The sequence below is a fragment of the Epinephelus lanceolatus genome, chromosome 11 (genome assembly GCF_041903045.1).
Source record: "Epinephelus lanceolatus isolate andai-2023 chromosome 11, ASM4190304v1, whole genome shotgun sequence".
In the NCBI taxonomy this organism is placed as follows: domain Eukaryota; kingdom Metazoa; phylum Chordata; class Actinopteri; order Perciformes; family Serranidae; genus Epinephelus; species Epinephelus lanceolatus.
In genome coordinates, this window is record NC_135744.1 from 41356521 (window position 1) to 41376254 (window position 19734).

Below are 19734 nucleotides of genomic sequence, written 5' to 3' on the forward strand. Positions count from 1 at the left end.
TCCTGCAGCAGACTGTGGAATGTGTTCATTTCCTCTTTGGTGTGAATGTTTACACTCTGGACATTTTTTTGAAACAGACTGAGAATAAAAGTCCTGGAGAGGAGGAATGTAGTGTGTGTGTGTGTGTGTGTGTGTGTGTGTGTGTGTGAGAGTGTGTGTTTCAAAGCACAAGAGCTTGACACTGATTTTTTTACATTCCTGGAACTTGCTCTATCTGGTTATTAACGCTTCAAAAACTCGGACACTCCTTAACTTTCTGGTTATTTCAGCAAATATTTTGTCCTTTAATTTATTATTTTTGAGATTCTGTTTTTCTATTTCTGTTATTCTGTAAAGCACTACTAAACCACATTAAAAAACAGCTCTATAAATAAACTTAATTTCAATTCAGGCATGGCAACTTTGCATTTTGGCGACTCAAAGTGTCTGAACTAATTTGTTTTTTGTTTGTTTTTATTGTTGTTGACTGAGTTTGAAGCAATAATAATAAAAAATAATTGATCATTAATATTATATGTATATAAAGTAAGGGGAATCATGAGAGACTGATTTAAAAAAGAGGAGTCAGTACTGAAACAACAGAAGCTTTGATATTCTGACTTTAAGTATGTTTATCATTTACATCAAATCCTACTGTGGCCTACATTTCCCAGGGTGCAACTGGACATCATATTTTCATTAGTTACTATTTGCTTGACAAAGCTCCTCCAGAGACACAGAAGACACCTGTGATTTACTCCTAGTGACAGGTAAACACATATTGAGGTGTAAAATCAACCCATCACAGTGAATGCATGTATGTGTGTATATAAACCTGCAGAGCTGAGGCTCCTGAGGGCCGCTGGGCAAGCCCAAATTAGATTTTTTAAAATGAAACCTGAGAACTAACCAGAGGAACAAATGAGCCCAGATTCCTCTAAAAAGTCGAACACAGGAACAAGTGGTCTTTACCTCCTGTAACCAAGAAGAGAGGAGTTCAGTGCCAGAGGACGTGAGCTGCAAAAATATCAATAAGATAATTCAAATGTTTCAATAAGCTGCAGAATTAAAGATATAAACAGGCTCAGTGATCAGTCTGTAGGAATTACTTGATAAGAAAAATGTCCAGAGTAAAATAATTCTCTCTCTCACTCTTTAAAAACAACAGACAGACATGAGAGCAGAACAATCGCAAAGTTTTGGGTTTCTTTTTTTAATCACTAATTTATGTTTTTTTTTAAAAAGTTCCAACTTTTTTCTCTTTCTGTTACAACTCTTTACAAAAGTATATATTTTTCAAAACTCCTCATATAACTTTTCTAAAATAACAACTTTTCAGATATAATTAATATATTAATAATATATGATTAATAATTTTCTTTTTTCTCATAATATGCTTTATTCTCGTAAAATTAAATTACTTGGAAAATTATTTCAGTCTCATATTTGCACTTTAGTCTCTTAATATTCCAACGTTTGTCATAAAAAACAGCAACTTGTCTTTGAATATTCTAACGTTAAACTCATATAATTACTTATCTAATAAAATGACTTCTCTTTTTAAATTCAGACGTTATTGTCTTAATATTTGGGTTGCTGCTGTAATAAATTCCCAAAATAAAAGCTCAAAGCTCAAAACTGCAGCTTCATATTTATCAGATCTTTGCCTCCCTCCAGTGTTCAGTGTGAGGAATCACAGGCAGCTTTTGTCCAACTGTATGATTATTAGTCATATTGAAGTATTTTATTCTTAATTTACAAGAATCTCATAGTTGATACCATCTGTCAGAATAACACCTCAAATTAAATGCTGATGCCTGCTTATGTTAAAATAAAAATCAATTTATATATGTATTAGGATTATTTTAAATCTTTCAAAGATCTGATTTTGTTTTTCAGGACATACGTGACAATATTTGGTCCACATTGAAAATAATCAATTAAATTTCCACTTAAAACGAACCATGTTCTGGGAAGTCGAGTATAACATTTCTTTAAAACTACAAACTTTATTGAAATTGCAACTTTCCATAATATCAACAGTTTTGTACAACTTTGTACAAGTTTTCTACAACGACTTTTCTTTGACAATAAAAACTTTCTTATGATTTTATGACGTCTCACAAAATTACAACCTTCTGCATGAAATGGCTTTATTCACAGACTCTCATCATAAACTTATGACTGTAAATGACTTTATTCTCATTACAACTTTCCAGAATTTTGATAAACCATTTTTCATATTTCATTTTATTTCTTTTCATTACAAATTTGATATTTTATAAATACATTTTTGCCTCAAACAGTTTAATCTCATTATGACTTTTCAAACTTCATTCTCTTAACATGACGTTTCTCATGAATTACTTTTCATTACTTTCCTCAAAATGATGGCTTTTTGCATAAAATTACTTTATTCTCAGAATATTACAGCATTCCTCAAAATTACAACTTCAGTCTTGTAATGCCACAACTTCCTTCAAAAATTAAGACTTTATAGTGTCATTATATATTATAATTTATTGTTGTGGCATTACCTATCTTTTAAAATGACCACTTCAATCTGATATTTTGACTTTATTCTTATATCACTTCTTTGAAAATCACGACTTAGTATCACTACCTTTAAGATTACGACTTTAATCTGACATATCTCAGACATTACTTTATTATCATTACTTTACAAATTAAAATGGCAATTTTTATTTTTTCCTAAATATTTAACATTTTGTTCAAAAATTGAGTTGTGTTTAAAAATTGTAACTTTATCTCTCAAAATAACGACGATTCTTCGATTTTTGTCATTTTTTTAACATAATTTGAATTTAATTCTCGAAATCTAAATCTGCCATGGGTACACGTCATGAAAAAAATTATGGTAAATTTTGTTCATCCCTTTTCAACTTCCTCTCAGAAAGAAACACAACAAAGCCCTCTGAGGTTTTATTAACAGATTACTTTTATTATAAATATACAGTGTTAAAATGGAATGGTACCTGACACTGCCAACCGGTTACCGCTTATAGAAACTAAGAAAAAAAAAAAATGGAACTGGAGTTTGTGCTGCAGATCTGCAATCATCAAATCACACAAATGCAAAAACACAGAGTGTCAATCAACAGGTCAAGTCAAACGCCTCGGCCGCCATTTCAGGCGCACACTTGCAGATAGACTGTGATCATACCAGAAAGCATCGGCTCTCTTCAAGTGATCAACACAGTTTGTAAAGAAAAGAACACGTGACCAACTTCTGCTTTTAAAATTGATCTTTTGTTTGAATGAGGGGGAAAAAACAAATGACTACAACATGAGGAGAGGAAATGGTGTCAAGTGATAAAAATGAGATCACAGGAAGATGTGACTGAAACATTCATTGGTACTGAACATCCAACAGTTTATGAAAAGGTGCTACATGCAGCTTTTTAACATCAACAAATTACAACCAGGACGTAGAGCAGTAGAGACTAGAGGCTGACAGATTCTATCGCATTCAACCTTGTGACATTTTTGAGCTGGGACGATTAGATAATTAATCAGTCAGTCAAGTGACAGAAAATGAATCAATTAAATGTGAAAAAAATTGCTGGTTGAAGCTTCTCAAATGTGGAAACATGCTGGATTTCTTTTACTACGCCTCATTTCACTGAATATCTTTGGGTTTGGCCTGCTGGTTGTGAGACATTTAGAGATGTCTCTTTGGACTGTGTGATGGACAGTTTCACTATTGTATCTTCTACTGTCCGCTTGTTTGCTGTAGAGACCAACAGCGCCCTCTACCGGTTTGGCAACACCTAACAGATGCTAAAACGTCACATGTAGCACCTTTAATTTGATCATTTATCTTCATGAATGTTGCTCACCGGATGAATCACATCACCGAGCGCTCAGATGGCCACTGGGTGTCACGCCTCGTAGGTCCAGTTTGCTCCGACAGACGCCGCGGAGCCGAGCGAGCGTCCTGCTGCCGCCTTTAACGAGGTAATCTCCCCTGGTGCTTTAAAACACAGGATCAATACAACATCACGTGACAACAGGAGCTGTTGTTCAAGTCAATGGCATGAAGGCTAATGAGCAAACTTAACTTTCATTTGCTTACAAGTATCAACCCCAATTTTCACTTATAGTATCAGGCACTTAATTTTTAAGTACTTTACATTAATGAGCAGTGCCGTTCAAGACCGATGCTGAAGTAGTGTGCAAAACACTGGATATAACAAATCTGTTTGAACATGCATAACAAAATGTAAACATTTAAATCTTTAACTTTATCGAAGGAAATAAAAAGAAATGATACCTAAAGAAACCTTTACAAACTAAAGCTTAAATAACCAACGAAGAAGAAAAACTATTCAGCTCTCCTTTAACTCTAACCTACAAGATCCCCACTTTGAATGACACACCAGGCGCTGGTGGCATGTTGTCGTGAACATACAAATTAACATGCAGAAAGAAAAAAAACTAACTAAGGCAACAAATGTTCAGGAGAGTCAGACTGAGATAAAACTGGTCCAGTGGAGCTGTGGTTTGACTGGGAGGCTCCCAGTGTGTGTGAGTGCTGAACTTGAAATGAACGTTTGTACAAAGTGTCGTCTGAAGGCAAAAGTGTTGAAGCCACATCTGACAGGGTGAAAAGTGCTGCTACAGAGAGGAGGTGGAGCAGCGTCGAATGGCTGAAAAGGAGCACACTTTCAAACTGTTTCTCACAAAGATATTGATCGGTCGCACTCGTTCATCACGCGTAAAGTTTAAGAAGTAATTATGTAGAGAATTTTTTTAAGAGAGATTGAAAGATGTATTTACTAGTTTTGTAAAGTTTTTGGAAAACTCGTCGAGGCAGCCCCACGGGTGTGTTTGGAAAGCACATAATCCGGACATCTGTAGAGCTTCTCAGAGAACACCTTGAACTGCAAGCAAGGTCATTTATTACTGTTTTATATTTGTAAAACTCCCCCAATCCTTATTTTTGTGACATCATCCCAATATAAAGTCTACGTACCAGAAGAGGTAAATACCAATTAGCATATGCAGTGGGTCCAACAATGATGAAGTTCACATAGAAGCTAGAAAATCTGGTATCATTAAAGGGATAGTTTGGATTTTTTGAGGTGGGATTCTATGAGGTACTCATCGTTGTCTGACAGCAAGGTAAAGAGGTGAAAATATTCTCAATATAGCATACACCTAAACTGATAATGATTTTTTTAAATGGCTAGAATATATTTTGTTGCTGACCCTCCACAGCAGTACATTGCTTAATTTCTTGGTAGTACTCCTGTCTGCTTCTCCAAACTGGGAGCGTGTTGACAAACATTTACTGTAGGTAATACCTCATACAACCCTCATTTAAAAGAGCTGAACTATCCCTTTGAATTCCTCCCCAAACAGTGATTGTCCAATCATAGCTTAGCAACTGTAACTATGAAGTGGGAGGCATGTACAGCTTTGGATTTTCCCACATGACAAGTTTGTAGAAGGAGCGATACACAGGTTTGAAAGTCTTTTCCCAGAACCAAAATCGCACGAGTAACCCTGTGAGGAATGGATTTAAGCGCACTTTTCAGCTCTCAACATAGGTTACATATGTTAGCATGTTTGGCTAACTAGCTTACATTTAAACTGTAACTAAAGCAGTAAGCTAACCCAGTGTTACCTCAAAGGCCCTTTTCATAAAGGCAACAGTTATTTAGGTAGTCGGCGAACAATTTCAATGTCTGACACATTGTTTCTGACAGCGCAACTGTCGAGGCGTTGTGTCCGACATATTCTAACATGCAAAAACTGACAATCCAACAGCCGAGCCCAATTTGTGCAGTGGCTGGGAAGGCTTGTGGAGGTGTGAACATAAGTAGATTTTGAACTAAGTGCAACACCGCAAACATCTGAAAGTGTACACCATCATTCCACGAGGACCACAAAACACACAAAAAGAAAACAAATATACTGTTATTGTTGTTCGCTGGTGGTGCATTACTTAATGCCATCTTCCAGCCATCGAGCGACTTTTCACCCTGCCACCCAGTGTGGCCGCTCAGAGTAGCAACAAACACTTTTGTCTTCAGCTGCACCCGTACAAACTCTTTCCTTTGAAGCATACTGAAGCCTATGTCGCTCCAGCATGCTCAGAAACACCTCCCCTTAATAAATAAGGGTTGACAGACAGAATGAAGCAGAGCAAGACACAAACTATACATTAATCCCGTAGTAAGATTATCAGACTTGTGAGATATATCAAATCTTACTGCATTGATTGTTTTCAAGAAATAATCACACAAAAGGAAGAAGTCTTTTACCATCTTCCTCGTTACTTCTCATTTCTCACCTCACGTGAAGGAGAAAACAGACATTATTGTGAAAAGTGACATTTCTTAAAGCAAACAAAATAACGACATATAATATCCTGAAATACTAATGATAACTCTGACCTCGACATGACGAGAAACGTTATAGAAATGTTATGGAGGTCTGGGGATTTCTGGTGGAGTTAAATGTGCTTTGGTGCATCTGCCCAGCTATGATCTACTGAGTATACATTTCTCTACTCATGCACTCATTCACAAACAGTCCATATCTGTCTCACACAAAGCCAAACAGTCAAAAATAAATCAGAAAAAACTGCAAATACTTCCAATAACAAGTCATGTTATCTTTTAACTCAGTTCTTTAAAATATTTTCTTATAACTGTCGGACAAATAAATCTACTGTGAGAAATTTTAAACTTGAAGTCAAGATCTAACGACTTGCTGAGATGAAAATAATTTGCAGCTTTATCAATAGAAAACAAAACAACAACAATATGGCTACATAACTAAGAATAAACAGCACCAGTTAATTTCGGTGTCGTAGTTAATTCCACTGCTCTGGTAGAATAACAAACGTTGGCAGAAAGAAAATAAACATGGCAAATATAAATATGGAAAAACAAATGAAGCACGTGGGTACAGTAGGTGTGCAAATCAGAAACAAACAGGGACGAGTCCAAGAAGAAAAGGCTGTGATTAAAGGGATACCTTGACATTTCAATTTTTTTTTTAGCTACACAAGGTTTTTGTCCCAATATTGAGTCGGTGTTTTGTGTTGGCACTTTAGATGAAGAAGAGGAAGAAGTTGGGTGGAGTAGAGGACTGGTATAAAGTGGGAAACGGCAACACATTCTTTGGTGACACAGAGTGAATGCTGCAGGTTTGATTTTCTCATTTTCAACTGGCATTAACATCTGGCCTATAACAGCTGGACATCTTCAGGAGAGATTCCTGTAATAACGGTCAGAATATAATACGATTTGAGCCAGGTGTAAATGACTTCTGTACAGTTTGACCACATTCTTAGAACAATGGTTTGAAATTTTGTGAAACACGTTTATTCATTTTCATACTGAAAATTAGATGAGATTGGAGTCACTCTCACGTTGGTACGGTAAACATGAAATTAGCCTAGCGAGATGCAAAGACTAGAAACAGGCTGAGACAGCTGTTCTGGCTCTCTCTAAAGGGAACACTAGAGACCACCTTGTGATGCAATCCGCAACTTAAAACAAATGTGGACCGGGGGGGGAAATGTACTTCCTATGCCAAAAGTTCAGCGATTAACATTTACAATCTTGTTTGTTAAATTCGTACAAAAACTGAAGTGTAAAAAACAGCAAATTAAGGTTTTGAAGGGTGTCATGTGTCGGACTATTTCTTGGCTGGAACTCCAGGAAGTCACTGCACCGAGCCAACAAGTAGTCTGGTACAAAACCCCTGAAAACCCACAACCTATTCTCTTTTTTACACTTCTGTTTTTTACAAATGAAATTAACAAGTTGTTAAGTGTTACAAACTGATGAGCTGCAGAGGTGTTGGTAGGTAGGTGTTGTTATTTTTGGATGGACGCCATGCTACTTGTTCTCTTAGTCTGTTTACAGTGTCTGTACTAAGCTAACTGGCCGCTAGCTATAGCTTTATATTTACCGTACAGACATGAGAGTGGATTCAATCTGAACATGTAGCTCAGCCAGGAAGCGATTATGCGCAGTTCTAAAAATTTCAAACTATTAACGCAAGAAAAATAAATCGGTCAACTATCTCCACCTTTTCTTGCTAATGCTACGTATAAATCCGTCATCTGCCTTCCTACTCTGCAACTAACTTCAGATCTGATCACAGTTAAGTCTGAATGGAGAGAATGAGAGTGCGTATTTACACCAGGGGTTCAAGCACATGTAGCATTAAAAGAACTAGTAACCGTATCCACATACTAATCGCAGGTTAAAGAATAAGTCTGGCGACATTCTTTAATTTTCAACAAATTCCATACTAAAACCCAAATCAGTCATGAGATTTGATGACAATCAGAAACATGGAGAATAAACACTATTTTTTTCTCATAATACCAAGTGGAAATCTGTCTGTGTTTATGGACCAGCATCCAACCCTGCCGTCTCCCCAAATGCATGATGGGATGAGCTCTTATCCCCTGGAGAAATAAAAAAAAGCCTGAGGTAGTCTGAATGTTTGGGCAACATGTTCATGTTTGATCTCTAAACGTCCTCCTGTGCTGAGTCCCTATTGGTTGAATAACCTGAACAGTGGTGGTGATGAAGGCGAAGCGATGGCGCCATCGTGTGGCCACAGTGGTCTTTACATGCAAACAGCAGGCCTGGGTATCGGACCTCAACACTGCACTAGTACTGTATGAAGTATGTCAGCAGCATAGAGCAGCACTCAGAATTGATTAAAGCCTAAATTTTTACCAGTTTTAGGCCGTTTACTTCAGACGAGTTCTTTTACAGCTGCTGATATTAAGACATTTAAAACGTAAGAACTTTGGCTGCTTTTGTTAAAAGATTTTTTTTTATATATTTCAGAATCAGAGATGCAGGTATTGTATCCACACTAGTATTTCAAAAATACCTGGCACTACTGAGGAGAGAAGGAAAACTTAACAGGTCCAACATCAAGGTATCTCTTTAACTGAATGTTTTTGAAGCCGGCGATGAAACAGATCGCAGGACATTTAAGGCACATATGTGTAAGAACAGTTTATATAATTTCAGCTAACGAGCAAGACTATAGAAAGGCTTCACTTAACGAGCTATAATGTGAAGACTGAGGAGCTCCAGATAACATCTAGACACTTTATCAGAAAATAACTATTTCTCTACAGAAGTAGAGTACAATTTAAAAATGAAACTACCAAACTACAGTACACTCTAGATGCTAATTTATGAAGTCTTGATGCATAGCATCACCCATAGATAGAATTGATTTTTATTTTAAGTAATATGGATCTTATTCAATATTTCACCTTAACATTGAATAGTGGAGTTAATAGTGTTATGGAGGGTTATGGCAGTGTTTGTAAAAGAGTCACAGTCTCATTCCTCTGTTTCTTTTTTTTAACCATTAAGAGACAGAAATCAACAGAGAAACGAAGAGAAACTGATGTGTGATTGTCATGAGTCTCAGTGTCGTCACTCCTCTGCAAAGTTCAATCGAAGAGAAGATCGAAAACCAGGGAAAAAAAAAAAAAAAAAAAGGAAATAACAACAAGGAGACAAAAATGGGAAATAAGGAGAAGTTATGAGTTCAAATGTTCTCAAATATGAAGCAAAGAATCACCCCTGCTCCACATGTTCAGGCTTCAACCTGAGCCTGATCGACCACTGAAGCATCCAGTGTCCAAACCCAACACCAAGCACCATGGTGGATACAACTTTCCACATTCCAAAACCGCCAATCCCGAATTATCCGACAGTTTTCTGATCACAAAATGATAATATCAACAGAGGGAATAATGCTAAAAACAGTGTGTGTCAGTGTCTGAGGGCCCGGCTATCTTCAGCTCCACTGGGCCAGAACCAGAGAGGTGGGCGGGATCTTTCTCCTCCTGCTCTGGCTTCTGTAATTTGTTGCTTATCTCAGTGTCACATCGCTCTATTTCAACCACCTCCTCCTCCTTCTTTACTTCTTTCTTTACTGCCACTCGTCCCTCTCCTGTCTCTGTCTCGGTCCTCTGGGTTTCAGCCATAGATCCTGGAGGAAGAAATTTCCCAAACCTCGTCCCGTTCAGATCCTCCTCAAATTTCACCTGGAAGGGTGGCAGCCCAAGCAGGAAGGCCCTAATCCTGCTGGGGGAGCTCAGGTCCGCTGGTTCCTCCTGGTTCTTCATCTCCACATCCTGCTCTCCTCCTCCTGCACTTCCTACAGAGCTGGACCGGCCGCCCAGGCTGAAGTCCTCAGCCTGCTCTGTGCAGCCGGGTCTCTGTCTCTTGGATGGCGGCTGATCTGTGCTCCCGTTGATCGTTGCCAGACTCGGTTCTGGTCCCTCGGTGCTGGGTCTCTTTGCCGTGAAGCGTTTGCTGAGGTTGAGCGGCAGTGCCTGCTCTGGGGGAGGGGTGATAGGAGAGCAGGGGGGCTTGGTGTTGAGGTCCTGGGACAGAGCCTCAGACAGTCGGCGGGTGAAGGTCTGGAACTGAGACGAGCCTAGACGAGTCCTCATCAGCTGGCACACCTGAACGCTGCAGTCCAGGTTCAAAGGCAGGACCCGGAGAGGGGGCAGAGGAGGCCGGTTCCTAACGTCCCGACTGCCTCCTCTCTGGGCTGCCTCGTCCACAGTACAGCCGGAGCAGCGGTTGTGCTGCTGGTGGAGCATGTGGGGCTGAGGCTGAAGCTGGTCCCCGCTGGGATGAGACGCATCCGGGGTTCCAACTTTGGGCTGAAGGGTGTAGATGGTTGGATGGTGTTGGGTTGGGTCCTGAGGCGTCAGGGCTGGGCTCTCCGGGCCTCTCTGGAGGCTTATGCGGTTCCTGAAGACATCCAGAGGACAGACACCTTTGATGGGGCTAAAACCGCCCAGAGATCCTCCGACAAAGTGGCGAGGCAGAGTGGAGAGGAGCACACCTGGAGCAGGAGCCACAGTCTCCGCTCTGTCCGGCCTCAGTTCCTTTGGTTTGGGCTGGAAGGGGAGGAAGGGGGCGGTCATGGGGGAGAGGTCTGGGGTGAGGGGCATGTTGACAGGAAGGACAGCTGGCTGGACGGGCTGCAGGATAGAAAGAGAGAGGAAGAAAATGGCGGTCATGGATAGCACTTATTAATATTTATTTATTTATCTTTCTTTCTTTTTTTCTTTTAAAAAGCTTCAAAATACATCTCAGATCTTTTTCTTTAAAGCAGAAGGTTATTAACAGGTTAAACAGGATGGAGGGGAGGATGAAGCACAGATGAAGTATCACTTTAATTACTATAAAATGTGTCTGTTTTTTCTACAGTACAGTGGAGTTTGAGAGGTTACCCTGTGTGTGCTGCTGGGGGTGAGACCGCCTCCAACTCTGACAGGAAGCAGAGGACTCTGCTGCTGAGACTCGACCGCTGCTTTGGCTTTCGCCTGCTGCTGAGCCAGCAGCTTCGCCTGAGCGATCAGCGTGGCCTTGTTGCGAGTGCCCGGCGGCCGGCCTCGGCCTCTCTTCACCACCACGGTGCCGTTAGGGTTCACGATCTGCTCAGAGAGACAGAGATAAGCGGTCATACATGGTGTCTATAAGCCTATGCTGGATTTATTCACGTCTTTTGGAAGGTGGATGGTTTATTTGTGTATTTATTCTTTTGCTGCTGTTGCACTTTCTTGTATTTATTGTATTCTTTACGTTACTTATTGCTTTGTACATTTTAATGTGAAGCATGTTCACTTTACCAGCAATAAAATGTGCTACATCAATAAAATTCCCTGGTCTTGCTTCTATATCTGTGGCAAAATTCACAAAGTTGTGCAGACCACCACCTCTAATTTTACTGGATTTTTTTGACTTGTGGACGAGCCAATCAGATTTTTATCAAACTCGGCACCAAAATATGTTTTTAAAAAGACCTTATTACATCATTATTCCAAAACCTTACAGAGTCAATAAACTTAGGAGGCACCTCTAGGCTTAGCTGAACTGTTTACCAGAAGAATATCTGCAGGTTTCATCAGGGTTATTTTAGTATCTGGAGCATTTCTTAAAGGTATATAGAGATATTTCAAGAAATATCACAGTTTCCTGAATCACCCCGAGTCATAATGTCAAAAGTATAATGTCATGATGTTTATTTAATACCAGAAATGAAGGGCGAAAGCTGGCAGGACTATGATGATTTATGTATGAAAACTTAAAATAAAAAAGGTTAAAAATTGGCACATTGGCAGCAAAAGAAAAGAAACAACAGGAGGTAAATCAAGTGTGAATGTGCAGCACAGAGTAGCATGTCACCGCATGATAAAAAATAAGATTAATTACTGTTTACAGTTGTTCTGTCACTTACAGTACGAGAAGGAGCAGCGGGGGTTGTCATCTTCTTGTCCTTGGCTTTGAGTCCCGGTTTTCTGCCTCTCTGAAGTGGTTTCCTTCCTCTTATCCCTCTGGGTTTCGGTGGCATGGGGGATTCTGGGACTTTAAATTCTGCTCCGCCTGCTCTGAGGTGCTCTTCATAGGGAAGCATCAGTCTGAGAAACACACACACACACACATGCACACAGTTACAGGATGCTAAGTGTGTGCACTCTTACATAAGAACCTTTTTTTTTTTAAGCCTGAGTGATTTATTTCTATTTCAGGATGTTTTGGAAGGGGGGAGTCAGATTTTCAGTCTGACCTCTCGTAGTGTCTCCTGGTGCAGGTAGCAGCACTGGTGCTGCCGGGGCATCCTCCCAGCTCATTATAAACCACTTTCCAGAGACGGTCCAATGTCACCTGTGACACAAACAAACGTGAAGGTGATCAGCTTTGAACTCCTGAAATCCTGCAGAAAAAAAATGGTGTGTGTGCAGCCTGGGTAGGACTGTCATGTTTTATTTGAAAAATGTGCTATCATTCAAACATAAGGGTTACGGTTAGAGGTTAATCATCAGCTAAACTGAAAATTTGCAGTGTTGAAGTGTGAGTATGGCTTGTACTCCAGTGTTCTGCATACGGATTTTAACACTTCTATCATCTCAAGTTCTCCAGTTCATTTCTTAATTCAGCTACAATCATAATACAACATAACATACAAGTTTTAGCAGGTTTTTGTTTGTTTACTGAAAAAAAAAAAAACCCATAGAAGTACTGTATAAACACAATTATCACAGTATAAAGTAAAACACTCTGACTTCATGAGGTCGAAACAACTTTCTGTGGCTGACAGGTGGAAGGACAATAAAGCAGAAACCAGCACATCCTGTTAGTGTACTCTGCACTTCTGTGGTCTGAAAGATGCACAGTGCCTAATACTCAAAAAAAAAAAAGTTAAGTTTGTTATCAGGGTTCCTGCACCTTTTTAAATATCCGATTCAAGGACATTCCAGGCCCTCAAATTCAAGGACCCAACACAGCATAGTTTAAGACATGGATCTAGGTTAATTACTATTATAGCTCTGAGAACTGAAGCTGACAACAATTAAAAAGAGACAGAAGCTGGACTGTGCTGCGTTACAGTGAGGTTACGATATCAAAAGGACTTTAATTTTGATTCTTGCACAAAACATATACATCCAAGCACTTTCAATGACCCATGTCTATTTATGTCTGTTTTCAAAAACCAGAGAGGCCTTTAATTTTTTCCCTCAAATTCACACACTTACAAAAATTTCAAAGACCCGTGGGCGCCCTGAGGTCCAGACACTGATGTACGGCAGAACTGATTGTCACACAATAAAAAACACTATCAATAAGTACAAAGACATTAAAGTGCAAGTAATATTAATAAGTAGAGTGCAATAAAATAAAGTGCCCTAACTCGTGTTAAGTTGTGCATTTGTTCATTAAAAAAGGTAAAAACCTCTAATAAGTAAAACGCCACATAAAACAAATGTGAATAAAACATGCCACAGTAACAACACTGCAGCCGAGCAGCATCACCTCCTCTGCTGCTTGTTCCACTGCAGTGGCTGCAGTCATACAAACAAGTTTATACAAATACACAAACTAGCTAGACGTTGGAGAGCATCGCAATTTTATGTGTCAAAGTTCAATCTGATTAGAATCCTGTGCCAAGTGAATGAGGCGGGGTTGATTCACTACCAGCAGACACATTCGTCTCCCTCTGTTCTCCACTGAAATGAATGAGGAGTTAGATCAAGTGTGACCACAGCTGGAATGTATTTTAGGATTTATGCTGCATGGGTTGAATTTAAATTAATCTGAATGAAATATGTGTTGGTTGGAATTTGAACTTGTTTTTTTTCTATGAGTGTGTGTGACACATAATACAGTGTGTCATTAGGGGTGTAACACCGTGCTGTATAATACAGTATTGTTCAGTGCAAGGCTCAGTTCAGCACAGAGGGTGAAATGAACAGCTGAACAGGCCTTTTGTTGTGAATCAGTGCAGCACTGAACTGAATCTGTACCGCCTGTTTCTGTCCCGTCTGCCTGTTTACATTTATTGTAAAGCTGCTCTTGCTGTGTGTTTATTTACTGTAAATGGCTCAGAAATGACCGATTCTTTCAGGCACAACTCCACCGTTTCATTCTCAACAGACAAATGTCATTTCATACAGTTACAGTTGCAGTTCATTAAAAGGTAGCACTGATTTGTCTGTATTGAAAATAGTCATGACTTTGTTGTGTTCATCTTGTGACTTCTTCAGAGAAATCTGGAGTGCTACCAGTGCAGTTTTAAAGACTTAGTTCAACATTTTCAGAAATATGCATATTTGTTTCTGGCGAACAGTTGGATGTAAGTGGAGGAAATGTAAAGGCCCAGACACACCAAACTGACATTAAAAGACTTAAGGCCCATTTATGCTCAACGTTAAATGCGGATCCAGATACGGACGGAGCCTTCTGTCCGTGCTCTGCGTTCATTTCGTCCGTATTTCTGCACATTTCCATAAAGCTTACGGATACGGGCCAAACGGAGCAGTACCACCGGAAACCGCCGGGGCAGTGTTGCTGTCACTACCCGATACGTAGCTCTAGTGAGACACGAAGAAGAAATAACAATTCAATTTCTCTCATCGGCAGTACTAGAGAAAAGAATTCTCCGTCCTCCAGTCGCGATGTATTTAACGGCCTCACCAACCACCGCCTCCTACAACGCTGCCTCTGTTTTTGTCTTTTATGCAAGAGCTACATTATCAATATCTCCACAGTCGCCATGTTTGTTTTTTGAGTTTGTTGTTGTCATAAACTTTTGACGCTGGGCTGCTCCCTGGTGGATATATTGGTTAACATCCATGCCAACGTAAAGGCCGCATGGAAGTATGTGGGCAGTGACGGTAACATCGTTTGAAACGGACGTATACATTTTCGTACGTAAAGGGAGCATAAATGGGCCTTTAGTGGTGACGAGGGTTGGCTGTTGCATCATCTCACGTCACCTGTGTTTCAGTCAAAAAGCCGCTCTTGAACACACCGCAAAGACTACAGCTGACGGTGAACTAGTATGTGCATTCTGTGCCTGCGCCACAGAATGCACTCTCCATACCAACCGTAAAAATGACGGTGTGGATTCAAGATGCTAGTTAGCACATTAACAACAAATCCCAATGTTGAAAGGAAAGGATATTTACTGTGCTCTGGCAAACAATTACACGAACAACTGCAAAACATTTCTGCTTAAGAGCTCAATACCTTAAGAAACAAGCTTACCTAATATAAAATCTTTGTTTTGATCCCACCCCCTCTTGACTTGAGCTGTTTCTTTACTTCCCTCAGTTTTGTTTCTCTTCTCATGCGGTGAGCTGAACTGCCCATCAAAAATTCTCTCACCGACGGGTACGTACGCTTACGTAAAGTATAAAAAAATGGCTGACTTTTTGCCTGCTTCTATGCTTTATGCTTAGTTAGAACAGTTGCTGGTGGTAGCTTAATATTTGGTATAAACGTTTAAGAGTGGTTTCCTGGTAGAGCATGCACCTCATGTACGAAAGCTGTGTCCTTGCCGTAGCGACTGTGGGTTTGATTCCAACCCATGGTCCTTTGCTGCACGTCCTCCACCCCTCTCTCCCCCTTTCATGCTAAAGCTGTCCTATCAAATAAAGGCAAAAGCCCCAAAAATACCTTAAAAAGCGGCTTCAATTGTCTCATGCGACTCTCCACAAGACAACCCCGACATGACAATCTGTTCCTCTACATAGAAGGTTAAATGTGCTGAGTGAAGTGAAGTAACCTGAAGTAACTCACCTTCTTGTAGCCTCCAAGCCGCTTAACCACAGAGTACATGAGGAAGAGATCAACTGAGGAAAGAGAGGGTGGACATGTTCAAACTCAGCAGCATAGCAAGTGGAAACAGACGAGAAATGCAAATGTGAAACAGAGCAGATAAAAGCTGAAATAAAAACGCTCAATTTGACTGAGCAAATATGCTCTGATGAAACACGTTGAGTACTTTGAATGTGCAGGATTTTATTCTCTCCTGGTTATAAAGATACAGATGAAACGGACCCTCCTCCTGTGCTTTTTAATGTTTTCATTTGACTGCCGCTTTAATTATGATGAACCTTATCACATATTCACATGCCACAGAAGCTTCTGGCAGCCCCACAATTAATATCTTTTAGTTTCTCATAACTTTATTTAAAATACTATTAAGATCCAATGTTTCCTTAAATATAAAGTTAAATTACCTCTTCACTCAGATATAATACTTCAGAAAAACATTACATTTCTAATTGAACACTTTATGGTATTATTAAGCATAAAAGATGTTCACATTGTTATATTTAAAGTAAACATTTTTAATTGATGGTGAAGCCATAAAAATAAGCATGCTGAACTTAAAATTTGACTAAATACATCTGAAAAGCAGCTAAGTGATAAGAATATAAATGTAATGCTGTGAAAAGGAGAGCTGAGAATATTGAGGTTCAAATGACGACAAATAATAGGCGACCATTTTATCATTCATGACCTCAGAGTGGAACTGAAACGTGACGATATGATCAGATTGTATTGCAAAATGTTGTTATCTAAATTAAAGATTTTAATAAAGTAAAGAAAATAAAAGAATGTGGTCAGCTGTTTCTTGTTTCTGCTGCCTCCAAATGGACAAAAAAAAAACTGTTATTGCAGGTTAGTTAAACTTTCTGTACTCTGTGAACTCTGACAGAGCATTCAATAGCAGAAGTAAAACATATAGCCTGAACACAGACACAAGTGTGATCATGAAACCAGTCGAGCAGGAGTTCTGAGCTGCAGCCATCTGTGTCCTGAGACAAAGCTGTTTTTAACAGCTGTTGTTTCCAGGGTATGGTCTTTATATTGTGCTTAATGGCAGTTTGTGTCAGGTTTCACCATTTTATTTTGCTCGTTTGTTACCTTGTGATATTAAGTGATTGGGTTTTAGGCTGTTGGTCTGCAACTGACAGCAGCTGATTGTTACACTGATTCTCATGAACACCATTTTTAATCTCAATCTCACAGCACAATTCTGGTTAAATAAGGTAAAAAGAAATGTCTTCTGACAGATCTAGCCAGAGGCATCATGGGAATTAAATCTGTGAACTTTCATTTCTCAAATGTCAAGAGCACACTGATTCACCTTTAAAGAACATAAGACAGAAGGACAGACAGACAGACAGATAGACAGAAAGAAAGAAAGAAGAAATAGAAAAGAAAGAAATACATAAAGGTCAGAAGGAGAGAAAGAAAAAAAAGAGAAGGGTAGAGGCTCACTTTTCTTGAAGCCCAGGTTGGGGACTTTGTGGATGGGTGAGCCGAGGCGTTCCATGTAGGCAAAGAGCTGATCCAGGAACAGCTGCTCTTCAGGGTGGGGGAGCCAGCTGCCCTCACAGCCCACCTCCACGCTGCCCATCACGTTCTCCTGAGAGGGAGACATCAAGCGTTACGACAGAGACACCAAGGCAGGGAAAGGTTTAAAATCACTGTAGTCGCGTTGTTAAGTTAAAATCCTGTGAAATGTCTTAGTCTGTCAGTAAGGAGGTACTGACCACCGTTCCTTTGTTAATACAGTAATTATAGATTTCCTTTGCCATCTTACATACTTACAAAACAGTCTAAAGTCATGCCTGTGGTTGTGACACAGATAAAGATATAAGATAAATGCTAACATCAACATGCTAACATGCTGATGTTTAACTGATGTTTTACTGTGTTTAGTTTCCTGTGTTAGCATGCTAACATTTGCCACTTATCACTAGAGTGCAGCAGAGGCTGACTTTATTGTGTATTTAAATGTTGTTCTGATGCATTTCTTTGCCTCTGTCTAAAAGGTGCTCTACAAATAAACGTTTAGTGGTACTCAACATGTTTTTGTTGCAATTACAAGAGTTAACACCAGTGACTCAAAGACATGTTATTAGCAGTTTTACAGTTGTTGTTGTTGTTGTTATATCTGGGAGGTTTGGTGTTCAACTGAGGCTGTCAGTTTAAAAGGTTAACCACGCTGGGCCTCCAGGAAAAACAATTCTACTCCCCACTTTGAACAGAGCAGCTTCAAATAACCTGGTAGCAGGTGCATTTAATCTCAGCATTATATAAACTGTTTCACACACACTTACATAAACACAGAAGATACAGCAGTCAAATTTACATAGACACCTGGAGCAGGTTACACCAACGATATAGAGCTCCATATATCATGTGAAAGGAGAGAAAAGTAAACAAACTTGGCTGTGGCTTACAACTCATGGACGGACGTGTGTTGTTAGCAGTGGCATGGAACGCCAAGTTACAAGTGAGCTTAAGAACAGGCATAAGCCCTGTTGGTAAAAACAACCCGTGATTCAGTGAACAAACCTTCATCTTCTCAATCCAGGACTCTGATTGGCTGGAGTTAGGGGAGTCTTTGCCGTCTCGGCCTCTCCTCTTGCGAGGTCGCCCTCGAAGACTGAGAGACGGACATCCTACAGAAAAACAAAAAACAATAACATGTATAAAAGAAAAAGGAGAGGTAACAAGCTCCATTTCAGAGAGCTACAAATGTCTAATAAGTCAGTTGGTTTGAGTAGTATGGAGACTAGAAAGGTGCTATACGAGTGCAGGTCCATTTTCCAGCAGAGGCTGCAGCTACACACTCCTTATGTTGAAATGTAAGATGATGAAATGTGTAAAGATACGAATTCTGTCCCAAGACTCTTACTCACTACTAACACGATGTTAAAAAGGTAACATGATGGAGTCAGCATGAATACAGTAAACATCTATATACAGTATGAAACATGTTATGTGTGTCATATTATCTGAACTGTCAAATACGAGGATTTAGGTGCATAGAAACGATGAAAAACAAAATATAGAAACGACACAAACACAGATTATAAATACATTAACTTGTCAAATAACTCTTGTTTATGTTCATTTTAAGGTCGACTGCCGTTCTCCATTTTGGCAAAAACAGGAACAGTTCTATTTATGAGGTCCTAACTACACAATGAAATATAATTATTACTACAAGTTATATGTGACCTAGAAGTCAGAAACTTTTTAGACTTCTGAAACATATGTCTTCATGCCTTTTCATCTGCAAATAACTACAGAAGCGTATTGAATTCACTTGACAAATAAAAAAAAAATCTGTTTTATTGAGTATTTTTTTCTGCTTTTCGTGGTAATTTTTTCCCTGTTTTTCGTGGTAAATTTTTTTTCTGTTTTTCGTGGTAATTTTTTTTCTGCTTTTCGTGGTAATTTTTTTTCCTGTTTTTCGTGGTAATTTTTTTCCTGTTTTCGTGGTAATTTTTTTTCCTGTATTCTGGGGTAATTCTTTTCTGTTTTTCGTGGTAATTTTTTTCCTGTTTTCATGGTAATTTTTTTCTGCTTTTCGTGGTAATTTTTTTCCTGTTTTCAGGGTAATTTTTTT

General features: G+C 39.3%; 1 protein-coding gene across 1 annotated transcript in view; it reads right to left on the bottom strand.

Annotated features, from left to right (window-relative positions):
* Positions 1-7061: 7061 nt before the first annotated feature.
* The window catches only part of LOC117267642 (uncharacterized), a 48422-nt gene continuing 35749 nt past the window's right edge, over positions 7062-19734 (bottom strand). The window contains exons 6-12 of the mRNA XM_033643664.2: positions 18675-18781; positions 17592-17739; positions 16101-16153; positions 12589-12686; positions 12259-12439; positions 11252-11455; positions 7062-10999 (exon numbers count right to left, since the gene is read on the bottom strand). Of these exons, the coding sequence (XP_033499555.1) occupies positions 9758-10999; positions 11252-11455; positions 12259-12439; positions 12589-12686; positions 16101-16153; positions 17592-17739; positions 18675-18781 (2033 nt within the window). The 3' untranslated portion in view covers positions 7062-9757. The remainder of the gene's footprint in view (positions 11000-11251; positions 11456-12258; positions 12440-12588; positions 12687-16100; positions 16154-17591; positions 17740-18674; positions 18782-19734) is intronic.